The following is a 21,315-nucleotide window of genomic DNA, read 5'->3' as shown; positions in this document are numbered from 1 at the left end:
GTTTGACAATAAGTGTTTAATGTGTACAGAGTTTCAGTTTGGAAAGAAACAAATCCTTAAGGCAGAAGTTGTGGTGTCACTTCATGACACTGAACGCTATACCTAAAAATGGCTAACAAAGTAAAATGTGAACTATTAATGTTTTATTACAATCAAAAGGCAATGTCACAAAACTGAAATCTGGAATATGTGAAAAGCTTCTACATGTATCTGTAATGAAGTCATCCAATCCAAATGATTAAAGGTCATGATTGCCAGGAGATCTGTCACAGAAAAGGAAAGTTAAATGACCAATAAGCACACCCACATGCACACACACAGACACACACACGGGAGCTCAACCTTATGAGCGACTGCAGACATGTAAAGGAAGATATTTCCAGATGTAATTTTACACCCACTAGTGGCAACAGGCAAGAAACCTGACTCCATCAAGTATTCGGTGAGATCACGGAACAATAGACTAAACCCGCTGGTGGAGGAAGAAGTTGGACACAGTTTCCCTGCACTCAGTGAGCCTATGACCTAGCCATCCCACTCCTTTAAACACTGAAATGCGTATTGCACTTGGGCTAGACATCAGAACACTGCTTGCATCGGTGCTCTGAAGGGCTCTCAAGTGGAAAGCATGCAGATGTCCAGGGACAAGAAGAAAAATGGAGGGACAAAGGGAGGCGTGGCTCCACAAGGGTACATGACAGAGCCGGGAAAGAGAAAGCCCGGTGGAGACAGGTCACACTGTAGATACTGGTTGATACTGCCACAATGTCGAGTGATGCAAAGAGGAAGTGGCGGAAGACCACAGAGAACCTGATACAATTGATGGTGATTTGCAGACAACAAGTGTAAGCAAGACTATTTAAAGATGAGATAACAGTGTCTTTAAAAAAAAAGAAAGAAAGGAAAATCCAAACCTGAAAATGTGGTTTATACAAGACACCCTGGAGGATGGCTCTTCATCTGCAAGCGGAAGGGAGTGAGTGGAACGGAAACCAGGAGGAGAGTGACTAGGAGTTGGTAAATGCTCCTTCATCAGGCGGGCAGAGGCTGGAGCACCTGTTCCTCACTCCCCTGGCCTTCTGTGATTTCCCAGGAAAACGGCCCGCAAGGGCAGTGTCCTCGGCAGGCAGAACCTGGAGAGCCGAAGCGTGGGTCCCCAGCCTGAGCACGCCCCGCCCCGCCCCGCCCCGCCCCGCCCCGCCCCGCCCCGAGAGCTGTTCTGTAAGGGGCGGGGTGAGGCCCAGGCCCCGCCTCCCGCATGCGCACTGTGCCGGCCAATTGGCGCTGCTCCCTCTCAGGAGAGGCCGGTTTTGCTTCCCGGCTGTCCCGAGGTCCTGAGAGGAGCATCGCGTATGCGGTGTGAGGTTCGCAGTTTGGAGATTGTGGTGAGGAGCTCACCCTGTGTGGATGAAGGATGGAGGGAGGGAGGGACAGGCGGAGGGATCCAAGAGGGGGACAGAGGGACCCTCAGGGAGGCCGGCGGCACCACGTGACCGTGAGCAGGGCTGGGGGAGGGGCGGCGCCATCTTCTCAGACTTGAAGGAACCAGAGTGTGGGGCTGTGGCAGCCAGGCTGGCCTCTGAGGGGATGTCCCCAAGGATTCCCCTCGGCCTCCAGCCGGGCAGAAGGAGGACCCCGAGGGCTGGGCCAGCAGGCGGGGTTTGGGGAGAGCTGTCAGTCCCCACAACCCATTAAGAGTCTCAGAAGGTGGGCAAGCATCATCCACCCAGGTCTGCCCTTCCTACCGGGCAGGAAGGATGGGCCAGTGCCCTGAGGTTATCGTGGGGTCCAGATGGCGTGTCGGGAAGGCCCCCAACCCGACTGTGCCTGGACAGGTGCTGAACGGTTTATTCCCCACCCCTATGGAGGGACACTCAGGTTTGTCCTGCCTGTGATCGGGCCTCCCTGCCCAACACCTGATCCTTGGGGACGCAAGGCACAGGGGTCAGCCTCTGTCCCCACGTGGGATCCTGACACTCTGTCCCCAGAGGGTCTTGACACTCAGATGTCGGTGGGCAGCACGGGGCTGTGAGGGGCGGTGCAGGAGCCAGTCCTCCATCACAGCGCTGGGGGGAGGGGGTCATGATCACTGCGTGCTTCATCAGCTCCTGGTCCAACAAGAGACAGGAGAATACACACACTCTGATCTGCCATGGAGGACCCATGCCGGCCATCGCCCGTTGACCTTGTGCCATCTGTGTCTTTACATTTGTGCTCCCAGGGTGCAGGTGTGCTGTCTGTACCTCGGAAGACGCGAGTAGATGGAGAGGCCTTGGAGGAAGCGTCTCAGGAGGGCTAAGGATGCCTCGAAGGAGACTCAGGATGCCCCGATGGAGGCTCAGGATATGGCAGCCTGTGACTCTGGGAGTCAAGAGAGAAGAGAGCTGAGTGAGCCAGAGAGTGTTTGCCAAGGTATGGTCTGTTGGAAACCTTTGCAGATCACAGTGCATGGGTGAGGGCAGAGTAATGGGGGGGGGGGGTCGGGCAGTGTCCCTTGGGTCATTGCTTCCCAGTCCTCCACATAGTAAGCATGGAAAGCCATGTGTGTGCCAAGCTGTGTCATGTATCGGAGACTGCCCAGTTCAGCCTCATATCCCAAACTGGGACTGCCCTGTAAGCTTCCTAGCAGCTCTCCTTCATAACAGCTTGCACATCCTTCTTTCCAAACCATTTCCCAGGGTGCTACAGTTTTTTTCACGCTGCTGGTAAACCCTGAAAGGCTTGTAACGCTGTCTCCAAAAAGTGGTCCTGGTCCCTGATCTAACTTCATCTGACCTTCACATACACGATTCCTCTGAGATGTCTGCTTTAAGACGTTTTTGTTGGTGCAAGTCCTGGAACCTTCCACAGTGCAGCTGTTTCTTCAGGAAACCTGATCAAAATGCCATATGTCAGTCTTAAACCTTTTCCCATTTTATTTCCGTGCAGCAAACAGCTCAGTGATTGATATCCATGAAGAAGAAAGTCCTTCGCAAGCAGCATTTATGGAAGATGTGAGGTAACATGTATAAAGGAATTTGGGCTTGCCTTATAAGGTACTTTAAGAAAAGTAAAGGTGGGCTCCTGTAGCAAGTATTGTATGTAAAACACTTCACATGACACGTTTCTTCCAAAACCAGTATGGTGTTTTAGGTACCCTTAATTTAAAAGTTTATGTGATTTCTTTACAGGAATGAATTACAGGATATGCTGAAAAAATTTGAAGGTATGCTTTAGGAGATACTGTAGTGAAAGTAAATTGTTTTAAAACTTTATATCATAGGAAATGTTAATACCTTGTTCTCAGATTCAGGATCTTCCCTACGTGTTTAGTGTGATTTGGCTTCATAGGTTTCTTTAGTTTCCCTTTTTACTGTGGATGTGGAGAGAATGGTGCTACCAGTGGTGAGGTCAGAGCAATGCTTTTATTTTATACATGGGTGCATTTGATGGACTGTGGGATATTAGAAGAATGTGAATGAAACAGTGTTTTTCCTACTTGTATCTCAGAGTAAGGAATATATCCTTCTTTATTATCAATTTTTAATTTCCTCTACCTATTTTGTGTGACATTCCTTTTTCTTTTCTTTGGTGCATACAGAATTTTATATTTAATCCTGTAAAATACGTCTCCATTGTTATATTTACATTAACTGTGCAGTGGAGAATAAAAGGAACTTTGCTAGCATGCTGGTGATGTAAGATCAGAACCATAAACTTAAAAGTTTAAAATTGTTCTTTTAGATATCAATTACATTAACTGGGTTACAGGAAGAGACTCTCAACAAGGAGCCCATGTCAGTTTTTGAGTCCTCTAAATGGATCCTTCATACAAGCAAGGTGTTTGAGTGGGAGCTATCTCATAAACTGATTATTATGCAAGATAAACTGGATGTATAAAATTGTGTAGCTTGTCACAATCCCTGGAAAGTAACAATTCATGGTAGATCAATAACATACAATCAAATGTTTAGGAAAGCATTTTTAGAAATATTGAACATTTTTCAAACTGTAAACCTTCTTTTTAAAACTGATATAAGACAGACTCCCCATTTTTCCCTTACGAATGGATTTAGAAGGCGTTTTTGAATAAATTCCTTTATTTCCCTAAATTCTTCATGATCTTTGTCTTTAACTCAAAAATACCTAAAATCCTCATTGACTGAATTTAAAAAATAGTTTTCTTGCCTTTGCATTTATTTATTTTTTTCTCTTTTGAACACTTCAAAAATAGAATGGTGATGTGTGATTTACCTATTGAGTTGTAACAAGAATCCATCAGAATGTGTTCTTTGATACAAAGGATATTTTATAAATTTACCCAAAACCAGCTTTTATTAAGTGTTTTGTTATGAGAAAATGAAAAACTGTCTTTGAGAGCCTTTAAATACATTTTGGAAAAGAGTAACTTTAGTTTCTTAGCTCTTCTTTTCCATTACAGATTTTTCTAAAACGTGTGCAGTTATAAAATTAGTTTTATTTATTTATTTTTTAATTAATTTATTTTAATTGGAGGGTAATTACTTTACAACATTGTAGTGGTTATTGCCATACATTGACATGAATCAGCCATGGCTGTACATGTGTTCCCCAACCCGAACCCCCCTCCCACCTCCCGCCCCATCCCATCCCTCAGGGTCATCCCAGTGCACCAGCCCTGAGTACCCTGTCTCATGCATTGAACTTGGACTGGCGATCTGTTTCACATATGATAATATACATGTTTCAATGCTATTCTCTCAAATCATCCCACCCTTGCCTTCTCCCACAGAGTCCAAAAGACTGTTCTATACATCTGTGTCTCTTTGACTGTCTTGCATGTTGGGTCATCATTACCATCTTTCTAAATTCCATATATATGCATTAGTATACTGTATTGGCATTTTTCTTTCTGACTACTTCACTCTGTATAACAGGCTCCAGTTTCATCCACCTCATTAGAACTGATTCAAATGTATTCCTTTTAATGGCTGAGTATATTCCCTTGTGTATATGTACCACAGCTTTCTTAACCATTCGTCTCCTGATGGGCACCTAGGTTTCTTACATGTCCTGGCTATTATAAACAGTGCTGCAATGAACATTGGGGTACACGTGTCTCTTTCAGTTCTAGTTCCCTCAGTGTGTATGCACAGCAGTGGGATTGCTGGGTCATATGGCAGTTCTGTTTCCAGTTTTTTTAAGGAATCTCCACAGTGTCCTCCATAGTGGCTGTACTAGTTTGCATTCCTACCAACAGTATAAGAGGGTTTCCTTTTCTCTGTACCCTCTCCATCATTTATTGTTTGTAGACTTTTGGATAGCAGCCATTCTGACTGGAGTGAGATGGTACCTCATTGTGGTTTTGATTTGCATTTCTCTGATAATGAGTGATGTTGAGCATCTTTTCATGTGTCTGTTAGCCATCTGTATGTCTTCTTTGGAGAAATGTCTGTTTAGTTCTTTGGCCCATTTTTGATTGGGTCGTTTATTTTTCTGGAATTGACCTGCAGGAGTTACTTGTATATTTTTGAGATTAGTTCTTTGTCAGTTGCTTCGTTTGCTGTTATTTTCTCCTATTCTGAAGGCTGTCTTTTCATCTTGCTTATAGTTTCCTTTGTTTTGCAAAAGCTTTTAAGTTTAATTGGGTCCCATTTGTTTATTTTTGCTTTTATTTCCATTACTCTGGGAGGTGGGTCATAGAGGATCCTGCTGTGATTTATGTCAGAAGGTGTTTTGCCTATGTTTTCCTCTAGGAGTTTTATAGTTTCTGGTCTTATGTTTAGATCTTTAATCCATTTTGAGTTTATTTTTGTGTATGGTGTTAGAAAGTGTTCTAGTTTCATTCTTTTACAAGTGGTTGACCAGTTTTCCCAGCACCACTTGTTAAAGAGATTGTCTTTTCTCCATTGTATATTCTTGCCTCCTTTGTCAAAGATAAGGTGTCCATAGGTGTGTGGGTTTATCTCTGGGCTTTCTACTTTGTTTCACTGACATATTTCTGTCTTTGTGCCAGTACCATACTGTCTTGATGACTGTAGCTTTGTAGTATAGTCTGAAGTCAGGCAGGTTGATTCCTCCAGGTCCATTCTTCTTTCTCAAGATTGCTTTGGCTATTTGAGGTTTTTGTATTTCCATACAAATTGTGAAATTATTTGCTCTAGTTCTGTGAAAAATACCATTGGTAGCTTGCTGGAATTGCATTCAATCTATAGATTGCTTTGGGTAGTATAGCCATTTTGACAATATTGATTCTTCTGATCCATGAACATGGTATATTTCTCCATCTATTTGTGTCCTCTTTGATTTCTTTCATTAGTGTTTTATAGTTTTCTATATATAGGTCTTTTGTTTCTTTAGGTAGATTTATTCCTAAGTATTTTATTCTTTTCATTGCAATGGTGAATGGAATTGTTTCCTTAATTTCTCTGTTTTCTCATTGTTAGTGTATAGGAATGCAAGGGATTTCTGTGTGTTAATTTTATATCCTGCAACTTTACTATATTCATTGATTAGCTCTAGTATTTTTCTGGTGGAGTCTTTAGGGTTTTCTATGTAGAGGATCATGTCATCTGCAACAGTGAGAGTTTTACGTCTTCTTTTCCAGTGTGGATTCCTTTTATTTCTTTTTCTTCTCTGATTGCTGTGGCTAAAACTTCCAAAACTATGTTGAATAGTAGTGGTGAGAGTGAGCACCCTTGTCTTGTTCCTGACTTTAGGGGAAATGCTTTTAATTTTTCACCATTGAGGATAATATTTGCTGTGGGTTATGCTCTTATTATGTTGAGGTATTTTCCTTCTATTCCTGCTTTCTGGAGGATTTTTTATCATAAATGGATGTTGACTTTTGTCAAAGGCTTTCTCTGCATCTATTGAGATAATCATATGGTTTTTATCTTTCAATTTGTTAATGTGTGTATTACATTGATTGATTTGCATATATTAAAGTATCCTTGAATCCCTCTGATAAAGCCTACTTGATCATGATGTATGATGTTTTTAATATGTTGTTGGATTCTGTTTGCTAAGATTTTGTTAAGGATTTTTGCATCTATGTTCATCAGTGATACTGGCCTGTAGTTTTCTTTTTTTGTGACATCTTTGTCTGGTTTTGGTATTAGGGTGATGGTGGCCTCATAGAATGAGTTTGGAAGTTTACCTTCCTCTGCAGTGTTCTGGGAGAGTTTGAGTGAGATAGGTGTTAGCTCTTCTCTCAATTTTTGGTAGAATTCAGCTGTGAAGCCGTCTTGTTCTGGGCTTTTGTTTGCTGGAAGATTTCTGATTACAGTTTCAATTTCCATGTTTGTGATGGGTCTGTTGTTAAGATTTTCTATTTCTTCTTGGTTCAGTTTTGGAAAGTTATACTTTTCTAAGAATTTGTCCATTTCTTCCAAGTTGTCCATTTTGTTGGCATATAGTTGCTGATAGTAGTCTCTTATGATCCTTTGTATTTCTGTGTTGTTTGCTGTGATTTCTCCATTTTCATTTCTAATTTTGTTGATTTGATTCTTCTCCCTTTGCTTCTTGATGAGTCTGGCTAATGGTTTGTCTATTTTATTTATCTTCTCAAAGAATCAGCTTTTAGCTTTGTTGATTTTTGCTATGGTCTCTTTTGTTTCTTTTGCATTTATTTCTGCCCTAATTTTTATGATTTCTTTCCTTCTACTAACCCTGGGGTTCTTCATTTCTTCCTTTTCTAGTTGCTTTAGGTGTAGAGTTAGGTTATTTATTTGACTTTTTTCTTGTTTCTGGAAGTAAGCTTGTATTGCTATGAACCTTCCCATTAGCACTGCTTTTACTGAGTCCCATAGGTTTTGGGATGTTTTGTTTTCATTTTCATTTGTTTCTATGCATATTTTGATTTATTTTTTGATTTCTTCTGTGATTTGTTGGTTGTTCAGAAGTGTGTTATTTAGCCTCCATATGTTGGAATTTTTAATTGTTTTTCTCTGTAGTTGATATCTAATATTACTGCATTGTGATAAGAAAAGATGCTTGGAATGATTTCAATTTTTTTGAATTTACCAAGGCTAGATTTATGGCCCAGGACGTGATTTATCCTGTAATAGGTTCCATGTGCACTTGAGAAAAAGGTGAAGTCATTGTTTTGGGGTGAAATATCCTATAAATATCAATTAGGTCTAACTGGTCCATTGTATCATTTAAAGTTTGTGGTTCCTTGTCCATTTTCTGTTTAGTAGATCTTTCCATAGGTGTGAGTGGGGTATTAAAGTCTCCCACTATTATTGTGTTACTGTTAATTTCCCCTTTCATACTAGTTAGCATTTGCCTTACATATTGCGGTGCTCCTATGTTGGGTGCATATATATTTATAATTGTTATATCTTCTTCTTGGATTGATCCTTTGATCATTATGTAGTGTCCTTCTTTGTCTCTTTTCACAGCCTTTATTTCAAAGTCTATTTTATCTGATATGAGTATTGCTACTCCTGCTTTCTTTTGGTCTCCATTTGCATGAAATATCTTTTTCCAGCCCTTCACTTTCAGTCTGTATGTGTCCCGTGTTTTGAGGTGGGACTCTTGTAGACAACATATGTAGGGGTCTCGTTTTTGTATCCATTCAACCAGTCTTTGTCTTTTGGTTGGCGGCATTCAACCCGTTTACATTTAAGGTAATTATTGATAAGTATGATCCCATTTCCATTTACTTTGTTGTTTTGGGTTTGAGTTTATAAACCTTTTCTGTGTTTCCTGTCTAGAGAAGATCCTTTAGCATTTGTTGAAGAGCTGGTTTGGTGGTGCTGAATTCTCTCAGCTTTTGATTGTCTGCAAAGCTTTTGATTTCTCCTTCATTTTTGAATGAGGTACTTGCTGGGTACAGTAATCTGAGCTGTAGGTTATTTTCTTTCATCACTCTAAGTATGTCCTGCCATTCCCTTCTGGCCTGAAGAGTTTCAATTGAAAGATCAGCTGTTATCCTTATGGGAATCCCCTTGTGTGTAATTTGTGGTTTTCCCTTGCTGCTTTTAATATTTGTTTTTTGTGTTTGATCTTTGTTAATTTGATTAATATGTGTCTTGGGGTGTTTTGCCTTGGGTTTATCCTGTTTGGGACTCTCTGGGTTTCTTGGACTTGGGTGGCTATTTCTCTTCCCCATTTTAGGAAAGTTTTCAACTATTATCTCCTCAAGTATTTTCTCATGGTCTTTCTTTTTGTCTTCTTCTTCTGGGACTCCTAAGATTCAAATGTTGGGGTGTTTGACATTGTCCGAGAGGTCTGTGAGTTTGTCCTCATTTCTTTTAATTCTTTTTTTCTTTTTTCCTCTATGCTTCATTTATTTACACTAGTCTGTCTTCCATCTCACTTATCCTATCTTCTGCCTCAGTTATTCTACTGTTGGTTCCCTCCAGAGTGTTTTTGATCTCAGTTATTGCATTATTCATTATTGATTGACTCTTTTTTTATTTCTTCTAGGTCCTTGTTAAACATTTCTTGCATCTTCTCAATCCTTGTCTCCAGGCTGTTTATCTGTAACTCCATTTTGTTTTCAAGATTTTGGATCATTCTTACTATCATTATTCTGAATTCTTTTTTCAGGTAGACTCCATATCTCCTCTTCTTTTGTTTGGTTTGGTGTGCTTTTATCATGTCCCTTTACCTGCTGAGTATTTCTCTGCCTTTTCATCTTGTTTAGATTGCTGTGTTTTGGGTGTCCTATCTGTATTCTGGCAGTTTGTGGTTCCTTTTTATCATGGAGGTTCCTCGCTGAGGATGGGATTGGATGGGTGGCTTGTCAAAGTTTCCTCGTTAGGGAAGCTTGCGTCGGTGTTCTGGTGGGTGTAGCTAGATTTCTTCTCTCTGGAGTGCAATGAAGTGTCCAGTAGTGAGTTTTGAGATGTTTATCAGTTTGCTTTCTTTTGGTCCGCCTATATGTTAAAGCTCATGGTTATGTTCCTGTGTTGCTGGAGAATTTCGGTGGTATGTTTTGCTCTGGAACTTCTTGGCTCTTGGGTGGAGCTTGGGTTCAGTGTAGGTATGGAAGCTTTTGGATGAGCTCTTATCGATTAATATTCCCTGGAGTTAGGAGTTCTCTGGTGTTCTCAGGTTTTGGATTTAAGCCTCCTGCCTCTGGTTTTCAGTCTTATTCTTACAGTAGCCTCAAGACTTCTCCATCCATACAGCACTGATGATTATAACATCTAGGTTAATGGAGAAAAGATTCTCCACAGTCTGAAACACTGAGAGAGGTTCACGGAGTTACATAGAGAAGAGTAGAGGGAGGAGGGAGATAAAGTTGACCAGGACGAGGAGAGGGGGAATCAAAAGGGGAGAGAGCAATCTAGCCAGTAATCAAATCCCTATGTGCTCTTCACAGCCTGGAATATCCAGAGAGGTTCACAGAGTTACAACGAGAAGAGAAGAAAGAGGAAGGAGATAGAGGTCACCAGGAGAAGAAGGGGGGCTCAAAAGGAGAGAGACAGATCTAGCCAGTAATCAGTTCCCTAAGTGTTCTCCACAGCCCGCAATACTCTAAGAGATTCACAGAATTTAGTAGAGATGGGATGGGGGAGGGAGGAGATAGAGGTGACCTAGGAGAGAAAAAGGGGAGTCAAAAGGGGGAGAGGGCAATCAAGCCAGTAATCACACTCCTAAGTAAAAATGGCACTGAAGATTGGATTCTTAAAGGTACAAAATTGATAACAAATGCCAAAATGCAAAGATTAAAAATCTAGAGTAGAAGTTAGACTTTCAAAAATGTGATATTAAAAAAACAAAAAAAAAATCACAAAAATTATAAAAAATATATATGAAATTTGCTTTAAAAATAGGGTCTTTTTTTGCAAGGTAATAGTAGGTTATAAAAATGAAAATTAAAGGAGTAATAAAGGACTTAAAAATTTTAAAAATTAAAAATAAAAAAATGATAATAGTAAAAATATATCTAGGAATTTCTCTGGAGCTGTTGTGGGCAGTGTGGGGTCAGTTCAGTTTCAGATAGTTCCTTGTTTCAGCTTATACTTCTCAAGGTCTATAGGCCCCTTCCAATGTAGTCAGTGCTAACTACAGGGTTTTAATCTGTTGCACCTGTCACTTCCAAAGCGGTTCCCTCTGTTTATTTTGGCTTCTGTTTGCAAGTCTCTTCAGGTGTCTAATTTCTGCCCTGACACAAGGGGGCGGTAGTGGTCACTTATTTAGGCTCACTTGTTGAGTCGTGCTGTAGGGAGGGAGGAACACTGCAAACAAATATCACTGGCGTGTGTGGGGAGCACTAGCCGCACTGGGTTTGCCCCTGCTCACGGCGTGTGTGCTTTCCCAGTCTACACTGCTCAGGCTCCAGGTTGCTCTGCAGGGGAACTGTCTAAAGTGGGCCCTGGGTTGTGTGCACTTCCCAGGTCTAAGCTGCTCAGGTTCAGGTTCTCAGGTACTCCACAAAGGCGCAGACTCCTTTGTGTGTGCGTTTTGTGCCCTTCCCAGGTCTGAGCAGCACAGGCTACCAGGTGCTTGGCGAGTGCACTCTCCCCAGCTGGGTGGGACGTCTTATCACCTCTCCTGTCCCAGCTGCTTGGTTTCCTGGGTGCACAGTGGGAGCACCATCTCAGGTGTGCTGTGTGTCTCTTCTGGGGAGCTGATCTCTGGCTGTGACCCTCCCGTGGATGTCAACCATCCAGGATCCCAGGAAGACTTGGTTAGCAACTGGGAGCCTGCTCACAGTTTGGTAGAGGATGCTATCTCTGGGGCCAAGATTGCCCCTTTCTGGCTCTGGTGGGGGATGGGCTGGTCTGCAGCCGGCTAGCTCTCCTCTGGTATTCGCTCAGTCCTTTGTTCTGTGAGCAGCCCAGCAGTGCCTTAGGTTAGAGCTTTTCATGGGAAAGTTCTCTCTCTCTCTCTCTCTCTCAGATTCCAAAATCCCCACAGACCTGCCGGTGAGAGGGTTTCCTGGTGTTTGGAAACTTCCCTTTTATGACTCTCTCTCTGGGATGGCACTCCATCCCTAACTCTTTTGCCTCTCTTTTTATCTTTTGTATTTTGTCCTACCTCCTTTTGAAGACAATGGGCTGCCTTTCTGGGTGCCTGGTGTCCTCTGCCAGCGTTCAGAAGTTGTTTTGTGGAATTTGCTCAAAGTTCAAATGATCTTTCGATGAATTTGTGGAGGAGAAAGTGGTCTCCCCATCCTATTCCTCCACCATCTTAAGGCCGCCCCCAGTTATAAAGATTAGAAATGAGGTGTTAGTAACTGAAATATTATACGGAAAAAAGGGAAATACATACTTGAGTTTTGACATGATGCCTTTTAAAAAATGGTGATTGTATTTCCAGTACTACTGAATCAATACTAAATGGAAATATATTTGTTTGATATAGATGACATTAAGAAGCTTCTTCATGCAAAGAGAAAAAGATTTATAATGAACACCAATGCTTCTGTCCAAAGCATTAACCTGATGATTGAGCATGTTTGGAAAACTCAGGAGGAGCAAAGGTAACAAACATTGTTGGTTTTTAGAGCCAGGACCTGGGTGTCATATCTTAGTGTTTGTGAGTCCAGCTTAATTAAAATAATGCTGTTATCCTCTATTAATTGGTGTCTCTGTTGAGAAATATATGCAGTTTGATTTTTATTGACATCAGTAGTTCCTTTAGTTCTATAACCTTACACCTTAATTGAAAAGAGAGGTATTACTAAAGGTCGATAACGGTAACCTATTTTCTGCTTTAAAATTATAGCTGAATTTTGTTAGTATTTAAGAAAAAAATCATGTTCGTTCTTGGAATATGCTAGATGAATAAAAGAGAAGTGCCTTGTGATACTTAGCTGTATTCAACTGTGTGGAAAGGGTTAATCTTATATTTGAATAATTTCAAAATTTATCATCATCGGGTCCACTGTTCTTTTGTGCAAAATCTTTATTGTGACAGGGTGAGGGCGGGGGAAGTGAAAACTTGTTTAGAAAACTGTTTTAGAAACAGTTTAGAAAACTTACATGATATCTTCATTGAATCTCTTTATCATGTCACAACCTATATGTTATACAATAAGCGAAAATGAAAAAAAAAACTTATAGATAAAATGCATTTGGGGGGGAGTTTATACTGCATTAAATCTTCCTTAGTTCTCAAGAGCTAAGGCATGTGAGATCGCATCCCTCTTAGACAGTTGGGGACAAATACTGAGGGAATGAGAGTAAATCATCCATTTTGTTTTGCCATTTCCCATCGGAAATTTTCAGCTGCAATTATTCCGTTCTCCCTTTATAGTATAATTTGTGTCAAATCAGTTTTGTCTTGAATGTGTTTACTTTCTTCTTAGCAATATGAAGTATGACATTACTCATTATTACGTTTTACAGGCAGAAGCTTTATCGTGAATATTCTCAGCAGTTTCTGACTTTGTTTCTGGAGTGGGATATAAGCGTGCAGGAAACCAAGAAGGAAGAAGAAAAACTAGCTGTTGGTATCAGGCTTAACTTTCTAATTACTCTGTTGTAACCAAGAGGCTTCTCAAGAGGTGGCGCTAGTGGTAAAGAACCTGCCTGCCAGTGCAGGAGACCTAAGAGACACGGTTCAATCCCTGGGTCGGGAAGATTCCCTGGAGGAGGTCATGGCAACCCACTCCAGTATTCTTGCCTGGAGAATCCCATGGACAGAGGAGCCTGGCGGGCTACAGCCCATAGGGTTGCAAAGAGTTGAACACGACTGAAGCGACTTAGCATGCACGCATGCTTTGTAACCAAGTCTCAAGTTTAATGGAGAGCCTGGTCATGTCTTAGACCCATAGACCTGAACCAGGGCCCCACTGCTGCCTATGTGGTTGGACCCGGATCACAGAAAATCAGAGAAGTACAGGCACACACCACACTCACAAAAGCCCCTGGTCTTTACTCCCTCTCTTGGTTTGGATTCTTGCAGTTCCAAGTGTCGGAAATTTACCAGAGTACAAAAGCAGAGTTTCAGGCCTTATCTGAAGTTTCTCAGGCAGGGTCATTTGGGCTCTGTCTCTATCTCCTAGTAGGATTTTTCCGTGAGGCCTGTAAGATAGAGTCTTGCAATCCTAAACATGCTGTCAGCTTTAGTAAACTCCAGTGTGCTGTGCTTAGTCTCTCAGTCGTGTCTGACTCTTTGTGACCCCATGGACTGCAGTCTGCCAGGCTCTTCTGTCCATGGGGATTCTCCAGGCAAGAATACTGGAGTGGGTTGCCATGCCCTCCTCCAGAGAATCTTCCCAATCCAGGGATCGAACCCAGGTCTCCCGCACTGCAGGCAGATTCTTTACCATCTGAGCCTCCAGGGAAGCCCAAACCCCAGTGGACCGAGAAAATCTTGTTCTGTGGCTTGGCAGGAAATTCTTTTGGAGGACTGTCACTCATCTAGTTTGGATCATTTGCCTATTCCATAACCAGCCATTGCAGTCAGGGCATGGTTTACTCTTACCGGACTGACCTCTGTCACAGTTAGGGGTAAGGGTAAGGATGGTGGAGGAGGTGTTGCCTTTTGAGGGCAGAGGAGAAAACCTGGAATTGTTTCCTCACAGTGGGTCAGCGGATGGACCATGGAAGTACCATTGCCAAGCTGCAGTACAGTCCAACTTAGATGAGCGACATAGCGATCACGAATCTAAAATAAGACCTGTCTGTGTGGTTGTGGCTGAGCAGCTGGAGAGTTGGATTTTCCAGGGTTAGGGTGAGCTAAGCATGTTGACAGAGTGAAAAGGGGGTAAGGTGTAAGTGCAAGGGTGTAGGTATAGTGAATGACCATGGCCTTAACTGGGAAGGAGGATGCAGGGCAGGGGGTGGAGAAAGGGGGCAGTGAAAAATGGTTCAATTCAAATGTAGATATCAGGTCCTGGTAGGGTACTGAGACACAGTACAAAGGGGAGTGAGCTGCCAACATAGGGAGGTAGAGGTTACCTGATGGGAAAAATGGGCAAACAGTATATAGTACAGTGGTCAAGACCCTGGGCTCTGGAGCCATAATGTTGGGATCCGATTCTGATTTGTCCAATTACTGGCTATGGAGCCATGGGCAGATTATGTATCTCTGACAGGTCTCAGTGTCCTCATGTATGAATGGGGTGTAATAAGAGTACCTACATCATAGGTTTGCCTTGAGGATGAGTTCCTAAGGGAGTTCCCTGGTGGTCTAGTGGTTAGGATTCAGGGCTTTCACTGCCTTGGCCAGGGTTCAATCCCTGGTTGGGAAACTGAGATCCCACAATCCACTCAGTGCAGCCTCCCCCCCGCCCAACCCTGCTTTCGCCCGTCCAGTCCTCTCCTTCACAAATGAGTTCCTAAGTGTTAAGTTCACTTAACATCTTTCAGAGCAGGGCCTGACAGATAGTTCCTATATGAGTTTGTGGTTCTTCCTCTTATATAGATTTTGCAGTTGTTGGTGACAGAATCTAGGGTAAGGAAATGTAAGTGAATGGCTAAACTAGGGGAGAGGACAGAATTGTTTCTGGAGATCAGGTCAAAGAACTCAAAGTTTTGCATTATTGAAAGGTTCATCTTGTATATTGAATGGCCAAGAATTACTACATGTTTCAATGTTGTTAGGAAAGAATTTTTCTCTTAATTGCTGTTAAATATGATAATTGCATAGATTTCATTTATTTTTGATAAAGAGATGGCGGTGAAAACTGTTTGTAAATTTTGTAGCTACCAAGAATTAAGATGGAAATATGGGCAAAGAAGGACATTTCCTGTGTAGAGCATTGTATTTCTGCTTCCGTATGCACCACAGCATCCTCACCAGGAGAGATTTTTTTTTTCCATCTATCACCATACAAATGATTACCTTCAATGCTGTAAACCAATTTTACCTCAACAAAATACGTTAAACAAGAAAGAAAGAGCCTTCTCAATGATCGATGAATAGTATCATTTCATTTGTTTGTATATTGGTGGAAGCACAAATGTCTAAGCTTTGTTTTAAAATTTAGCACAGAAAATGTTAAAAATATTGATTTAAAGAACAATCCTTTTAATGTCCTGTAGAATTACACGTTGCTAAATATTAAATTAACCACATTTTATCTCAACGTCTTTTCTTTTCTGCTTGTAGAATTTGTTTCGTGAGCAACAAAAGATTTTTCAAGCAGCAAGAATTGTTCAGAGACAGAGGCTGAAAAAATTTTTTAACTTATACGACCAGTTCTTAAAGGTCTGTTGTTTTTGGTAATGCAGTTCATTCTTATAAAACATAATGTCTATTTTGAAGTAGAAGTTAGATTCTTTTGTAGTTTTGGTAACAGTATTTTGGTGATAACGTTTTAAATTCTTCTGCATTTTCCATTTGGAGCAATTGATTTTGGGTGAACACGAATGCTAAATTTATTTCTATTTTTATTTGTTTTTAATTAATTAATTTTTAGGATTTGTTATTAGCTTTGTGATATTACTTAAAATAGGAAATGGTACATTGGGAATATAACCTAGAAAGAGACGTGATTAAAATCGTGATTAAAATCGATACTTTAATCCTAATTTTATATTCAGCAGTCAGTTTTTTGGGAGATCAGTGACAACTATCAGGAAAGCAGGAAGTCAGTGATTAAGTCCTAATGTCTTTTACTTCTGTTTACTTCAGTGGTGTGTATAAAATAGTAAGTAGCAATTGTACTTTCTGAATATCTCTTTTATTTTCAAATATATTATGTGAGTGTTCTTTGGCATATTTGCTTTTAGTTTTTAATGTATTTACTTTAATTGGAAGATAATTACTTGACAATGCAGAATTGCTACAGTGACTAAAAATGCCTTTATATGCAAATGCGTAGTCACAGGAGGAAGCCTGGAATGCATAGCAGTGTGAAAAAGCCAGAGGAGGACAAAAAGCTTGTGAATTGAGAATCATCTACCATGCCATTCTCCCACTAGCAGATTGTCTTCATGACGCTGTTCTCTGCTTCATACAGATGCATACTTATTCAGGAGGCAATGGAATCCCAGATATACACCCCTTCTTATTTTGATGGGATGTTCCATTTCATTACCTTGCTCAAATACATATTAATATGTCACCCTTCTAAACTACTTAAGATAGTTTAAGTAAACTATCTTAAGTAAACTAGTAAAAGAGTTTAAAAAAAAATCCCTTAAAGAACTTTAGAATCATTTAGTGCAAAAGCGTTACTGTAGAAGTGTCTCCAAGTGGACAAATGTGTTATTCTAATGCTCCCTGATAATTGACTATTAATTGATGTGAAGATTTGATAAAGTACCAAAGAAGATATCAGGTTGGTGACTTCAGTGTTGTCTTTGACTCCCCTAAGTACCTTGTCCTTCCCACCCAGCTATTACTTGGCCCTGCAATTTTCACCTCTGCAACTGTACTTTAATTTCTTCCTTTGAATTCCCACTGCTGCTGCCCTACCTGGTTCAGGGCCTCATCATCCCTTGCTTGTTCTATTAAACTCTTGCCTGACTTCTCTCCTCTCCAATCCATCCTTCACACTTCTGTAATAATGATCCTCCAAAAAGTATCCCTTCTCTCCTGAAAACGTATCATAATGTCTTCCGAGTTTGAAGTTTCAGGTGTTCAACGTGTCCCCCATAACAAGATCCCTCCTGCCTTTGTGGTTTCCCACATACATTCTTTGTCTCCTCCCACCTGTCCAGATTGGTTGCTTTCTCTGCACTAAGTCACCATTACCTCCTTGCTTTGCATATGCTCCTCGCCTACAATAGGTTTGATTCCCTCCTTCTTTTACTAATTGACATCTTATTCTTTTGCCAACAAAGTCAGAATCAATCCTGTTTTCCACTACATAGCCACAGCAAAATGTGCTTCCTGAATTGTTATACTGTTTTTGTGTTTCTTTCTGTTTACATGTTTTTAATTCTCACTGGAATAAGGAAGAGATTATGTACTCATTTTCTAATTCCTCCAGGGCACTTAACAGAATGCTTTTTATATAGGATGCACCAGATTCCTATTGGTTGAATGAATAGTAAAAGTTTAGAACATGTTTGTTTTTCCTACCTTAATGAGTTCCTATGACAGATCATCTTTTCCCTCTAATGGAGCCATGCTGCATTGATTATTGGTCATTATAGGTGCATTGTTACCTGGTGTTTAGAAAGCTTGTCAGAGAGTTTTTAAACTATGTAATTTCATGATATGAGACTGTCAGTGATTTTCTTTCTTCTTCCTCCTCTTCTCCTTCCTCCTCCTTTGCCTCCTCCTTCTTCTTTTTGGTCCACCTTGACCTTAGCTGTTCAGGAACTCATTGTTTTGAGCAAAGTGTGATGATAATGATCTTTGACTCAGATACAACATTTGAAGGATTTCTTAAGTGGGTGTTTCAATCTCCATGTTTTAGTTGCAATATTTTTGAAATAAATAATGAGCATCATTTGACAGTTAAGTGTTGTTACTTTGAAATTTAATTGTATGTGTTTAGAAAGTGAAATGAAAAGTGGTGCTTTGTCACTGGACTAGGCCTTCTGTTTTAGAGTATGGAGGAGTTTCAGAAGGAACATGAACATCTTCTGAGTGATGAACAAAGTGAAGTTAGACGAGAAATGGCCATGCTGCAAAACAAAATTGTGATGGATGCTGTAAGTAGTGCATGTTTAATAATGAGAACTATGGAGGGACGTGAACATTGGGGTATTTTTTTTATGAACTGTATGTAACAATTATCTAATATTCAAATGTTTAATATTTCTTTCCTTTTTGGAATCAGCAACAGCAAGAGCTGGCAACTATTTGGAAGTCTCTTCAATACCTGCTCTCTGACGATGCTGAAGACAGAACTGGAACCTAAGTTATGTGATAGAAACATAATATTAGCTCCATCAAACCTATACATTGCCATAAGCTAAAATTTTCTAGTTGCAGTCAGTACATCTTGTTTATCATTTGTTAAGTGTAAGAATCCTTTTCTGTCAACCACTAAATTAATCCTAAACAGTTACGTGGGTAGCAGCAATTTCACAGGTACAGGGATCAAGCTTTCCACCCTTTGGGTAGCAAATGGAGATATTTTCTCCCTAACACTGTCAATTAACTTTTGGTAATAAATTGTCTTCATTTTAAGTTTTGGCCTCAGCAGTTCTGTACCAGTCCTAGAAAATGGAAAGCACCTGTGTGGAGAGTTATGGTGTTCATCCTTAAGGAAAAGAAAAACTGAAGGACATAAAATCTATTACAACTGTGAATCCCCTTTGTATTTACTCATTGGTTTACAGAGCCAATTCCAGTGGGGGAAGATGATTTCAAAGGAAAATCTACTCCCTTGCCTTAGAAAAATTATTAAAAGCACTTGAGATTCTGTTTGTGAATAAATTGAGCTGCTAAAAATCATTAAGAGGACAGGCCTAGGTATATAAATATCCATGCTGAGATATGGGCTCGTGAATTGCCATTTCCACAAAGACATTAAAATGGCATTTAATTGCTGCTGATACACTATTAAATGACACCTGCCCTTACCATTGATCAAAATGCATTTTATATTAATACTCCTTTCAACGAACCATGATACACGAAGCCAGGGATGTTTGTGCAAGTGTGATCCAAGGACTCAGGGTCAACTGGAAAAGACACGCATGGGGGAAAAGTGTGAGGATAACACACCTGGATGTCAGGGGGAGGCGAGTAAGAAACAGGGATGCTCCAAGTCATCTCTCCTGAGGTGACCCTTAGTTAGCGACAGCCCCCGGACAGCTCTGATCCCGGGACCCTAGAGTAAGACAAAGCCATGCTGCTCCACATGCCACTCACAAGAGGAAAGCCAACCGACTTTTGTTATCACTGTGTACCAACCAGATGAAGGCTTTCGGCAGCTTGTTAGTGTGAAGGAAGGGGAAGGACTTACCAGGACCTGCCATCCAGACTATTTATGTTGTTGTTCAGTTGCTAAGTCTCGTCTGACTCTTTGCAACCCCATGGACTGCAGCACTCCAGGCTACCCCGTCCTTCACTAGTAGCAGGTTGCATTGCTGGCTGGTGGTTTCAAGTCAGAGAGACTTTCTGAAAGACAGGTATGGGTTTGAGTCTCAGCTTGGGCACTTCTCAGTTATGTGACTCTCAACTTGTATCCTAAATTGTCTGTTCCCTACAACACTCCATTTTCTTTTGGCCGTTTGTGGGTGCTGGGGGCAGTTCAGATCAATTAGCAGTGTTTCTGCTGTCAAGGGGATGATTAAACATCCTGAAAGAATACTGGACTTAAGCACTTGCCAGTGGTCATTTTGGGAACCCTGAGCTGAGATAGAGAAGTGGGAGAGGCAAAACGGTCCCTGACAACTTGATTGGGGACCGTTGAGGTCTTCCATTTCCCTACTCAGTATCCGTGTACCCAGTTCACTTGGTTCCCTTCCACAGAAACAACAGATTGTTACAGGTGGGACGAAATTCAGGAAAGAAAACTCAACCTTTTCCTCTTTAGGTACACATAAAATACATTTTCGAAAATGTAAGACAATGCCATGCTTTTCAATTCTATTTTTTTTTTTTTTACTTTTAAATAAAAGTGCACTATTTTTCCTGTATAACATGTGCATCACAATAAGGTTAATATTGCTTTTTTACTTCAGTGCATACGTTATACAGTGGATTTCTTATTCCCATTCCCCAAAATACTTAAGGATTTTATTAACCGTGGTGTGAAAAGTGTTATAGTTCAACCAAACAAAAAAAAATTAATGATATTCTCAGACTGCTTAACTTGCCATTTTATAAAGATTTTTGCTCAGTTCTTGTCGTTCAGTCGATCAGTCATGTTCAACTCTTTGCGACCCCATGATCGGAAGCATGCCAGTCTTCCCTGTCCTTCACTGTCTCCCAGAGTTTGCTCAAACTCATGCCCATTGAGTTGATGATACCATCCAACCATCTCATCCTCTGTCACCCTCTTCTCCTCCTGCCCTCAATCTTTCCCAGCATCAGGGATCTTTTCCAGTGAATTGACTCTTCGCATTAGGTGGCCAAAGTATTGGAGCTTCAGCTTCAGCATCAGTTCTTCCAATGACTATTCAGGGTTGATTTCCTTTAGGATTGACTGGTTTGATCTCCTTGCTGTCCAAGGGACTCTAAAGAGTCTTCTCCAGCACTGAAATTCAAAAGCATCAATTCTTTTGTGCTCATCCCTCTTTATGGTCCAGCTCTCACATTTGTACATGACTACTGGAGAAATCATAGCTTTGACTAGATGGGCCTTTGTCGGCAAAGTGATGTCTCTGCTTTTTAATATGTTATCAAGTTTGGTCATAGCTTTTCTTCCAAGGAGCAAGTGTCTTTTAATTTCATGGCTGCAGTCACTGTCTGCAGTGATTTTGGAGCCCAATAAACTAAAGTCTGTTGCTGTTTCCATTTTTTCCCCCTCATTTATTTGCCAAAAGTGATGGGATTGGATGCCATGACCATAGTTCCACTCAGTGACATTAAGCCAAT

General features: G+C 40.9%; 1 protein-coding gene across 1 annotated transcript; it reads left to right on the top strand.

Moving 5' to 3' along the window:
- The first annotated feature begins 1,266 nt into the window (after positions 1 to 1,266).
- LOC110143678 (synaptonemal complex protein 3-like) lies at positions 1,267 to 18,957 on the top strand. The gene is made up of 9 exons (XM_020903349.2): positions 1,267 to 1,385; positions 2,222 to 2,412; positions 2,929 to 2,998; positions 3,171 to 3,205; positions 12,283 to 12,400; positions 13,269 to 13,368; positions 15,979 to 16,077; positions 18,372 to 18,476; positions 18,605 to 18,957. The coding sequence occupies exons 2-9, from the start codon at positions 2,262 to 2,264 to the stop codon at positions 18,683 to 18,685; spliced, it is 759 nt and encodes a 252-aa protein (XP_020759008.2). The 5' UTR covers positions 1,267 to 1,385; positions 2,222 to 2,261; the 3' UTR covers positions 18,686 to 18,957.
- The last annotated feature ends 2,358 nt before the right edge of the window (positions 18,958 to 21,315 follow it).

Source organism: Odocoileus virginianus, unplaced genomic scaffold (genome assembly GCF_023699985.2).
Source record: "Odocoileus virginianus isolate 20LAN1187 ecotype Illinois unplaced genomic scaffold, Ovbor_1.2 Unplaced_Contig_164, whole genome shotgun sequence".
In the NCBI taxonomy this organism is placed as follows: domain Eukaryota; kingdom Metazoa; phylum Chordata; class Mammalia; order Artiodactyla; family Cervidae; genus Odocoileus; species Odocoileus virginianus.
Note: the sequence above shows the minus strand (reverse complement) of the source record. Positions and strands in the feature narration are given on the sequence as shown.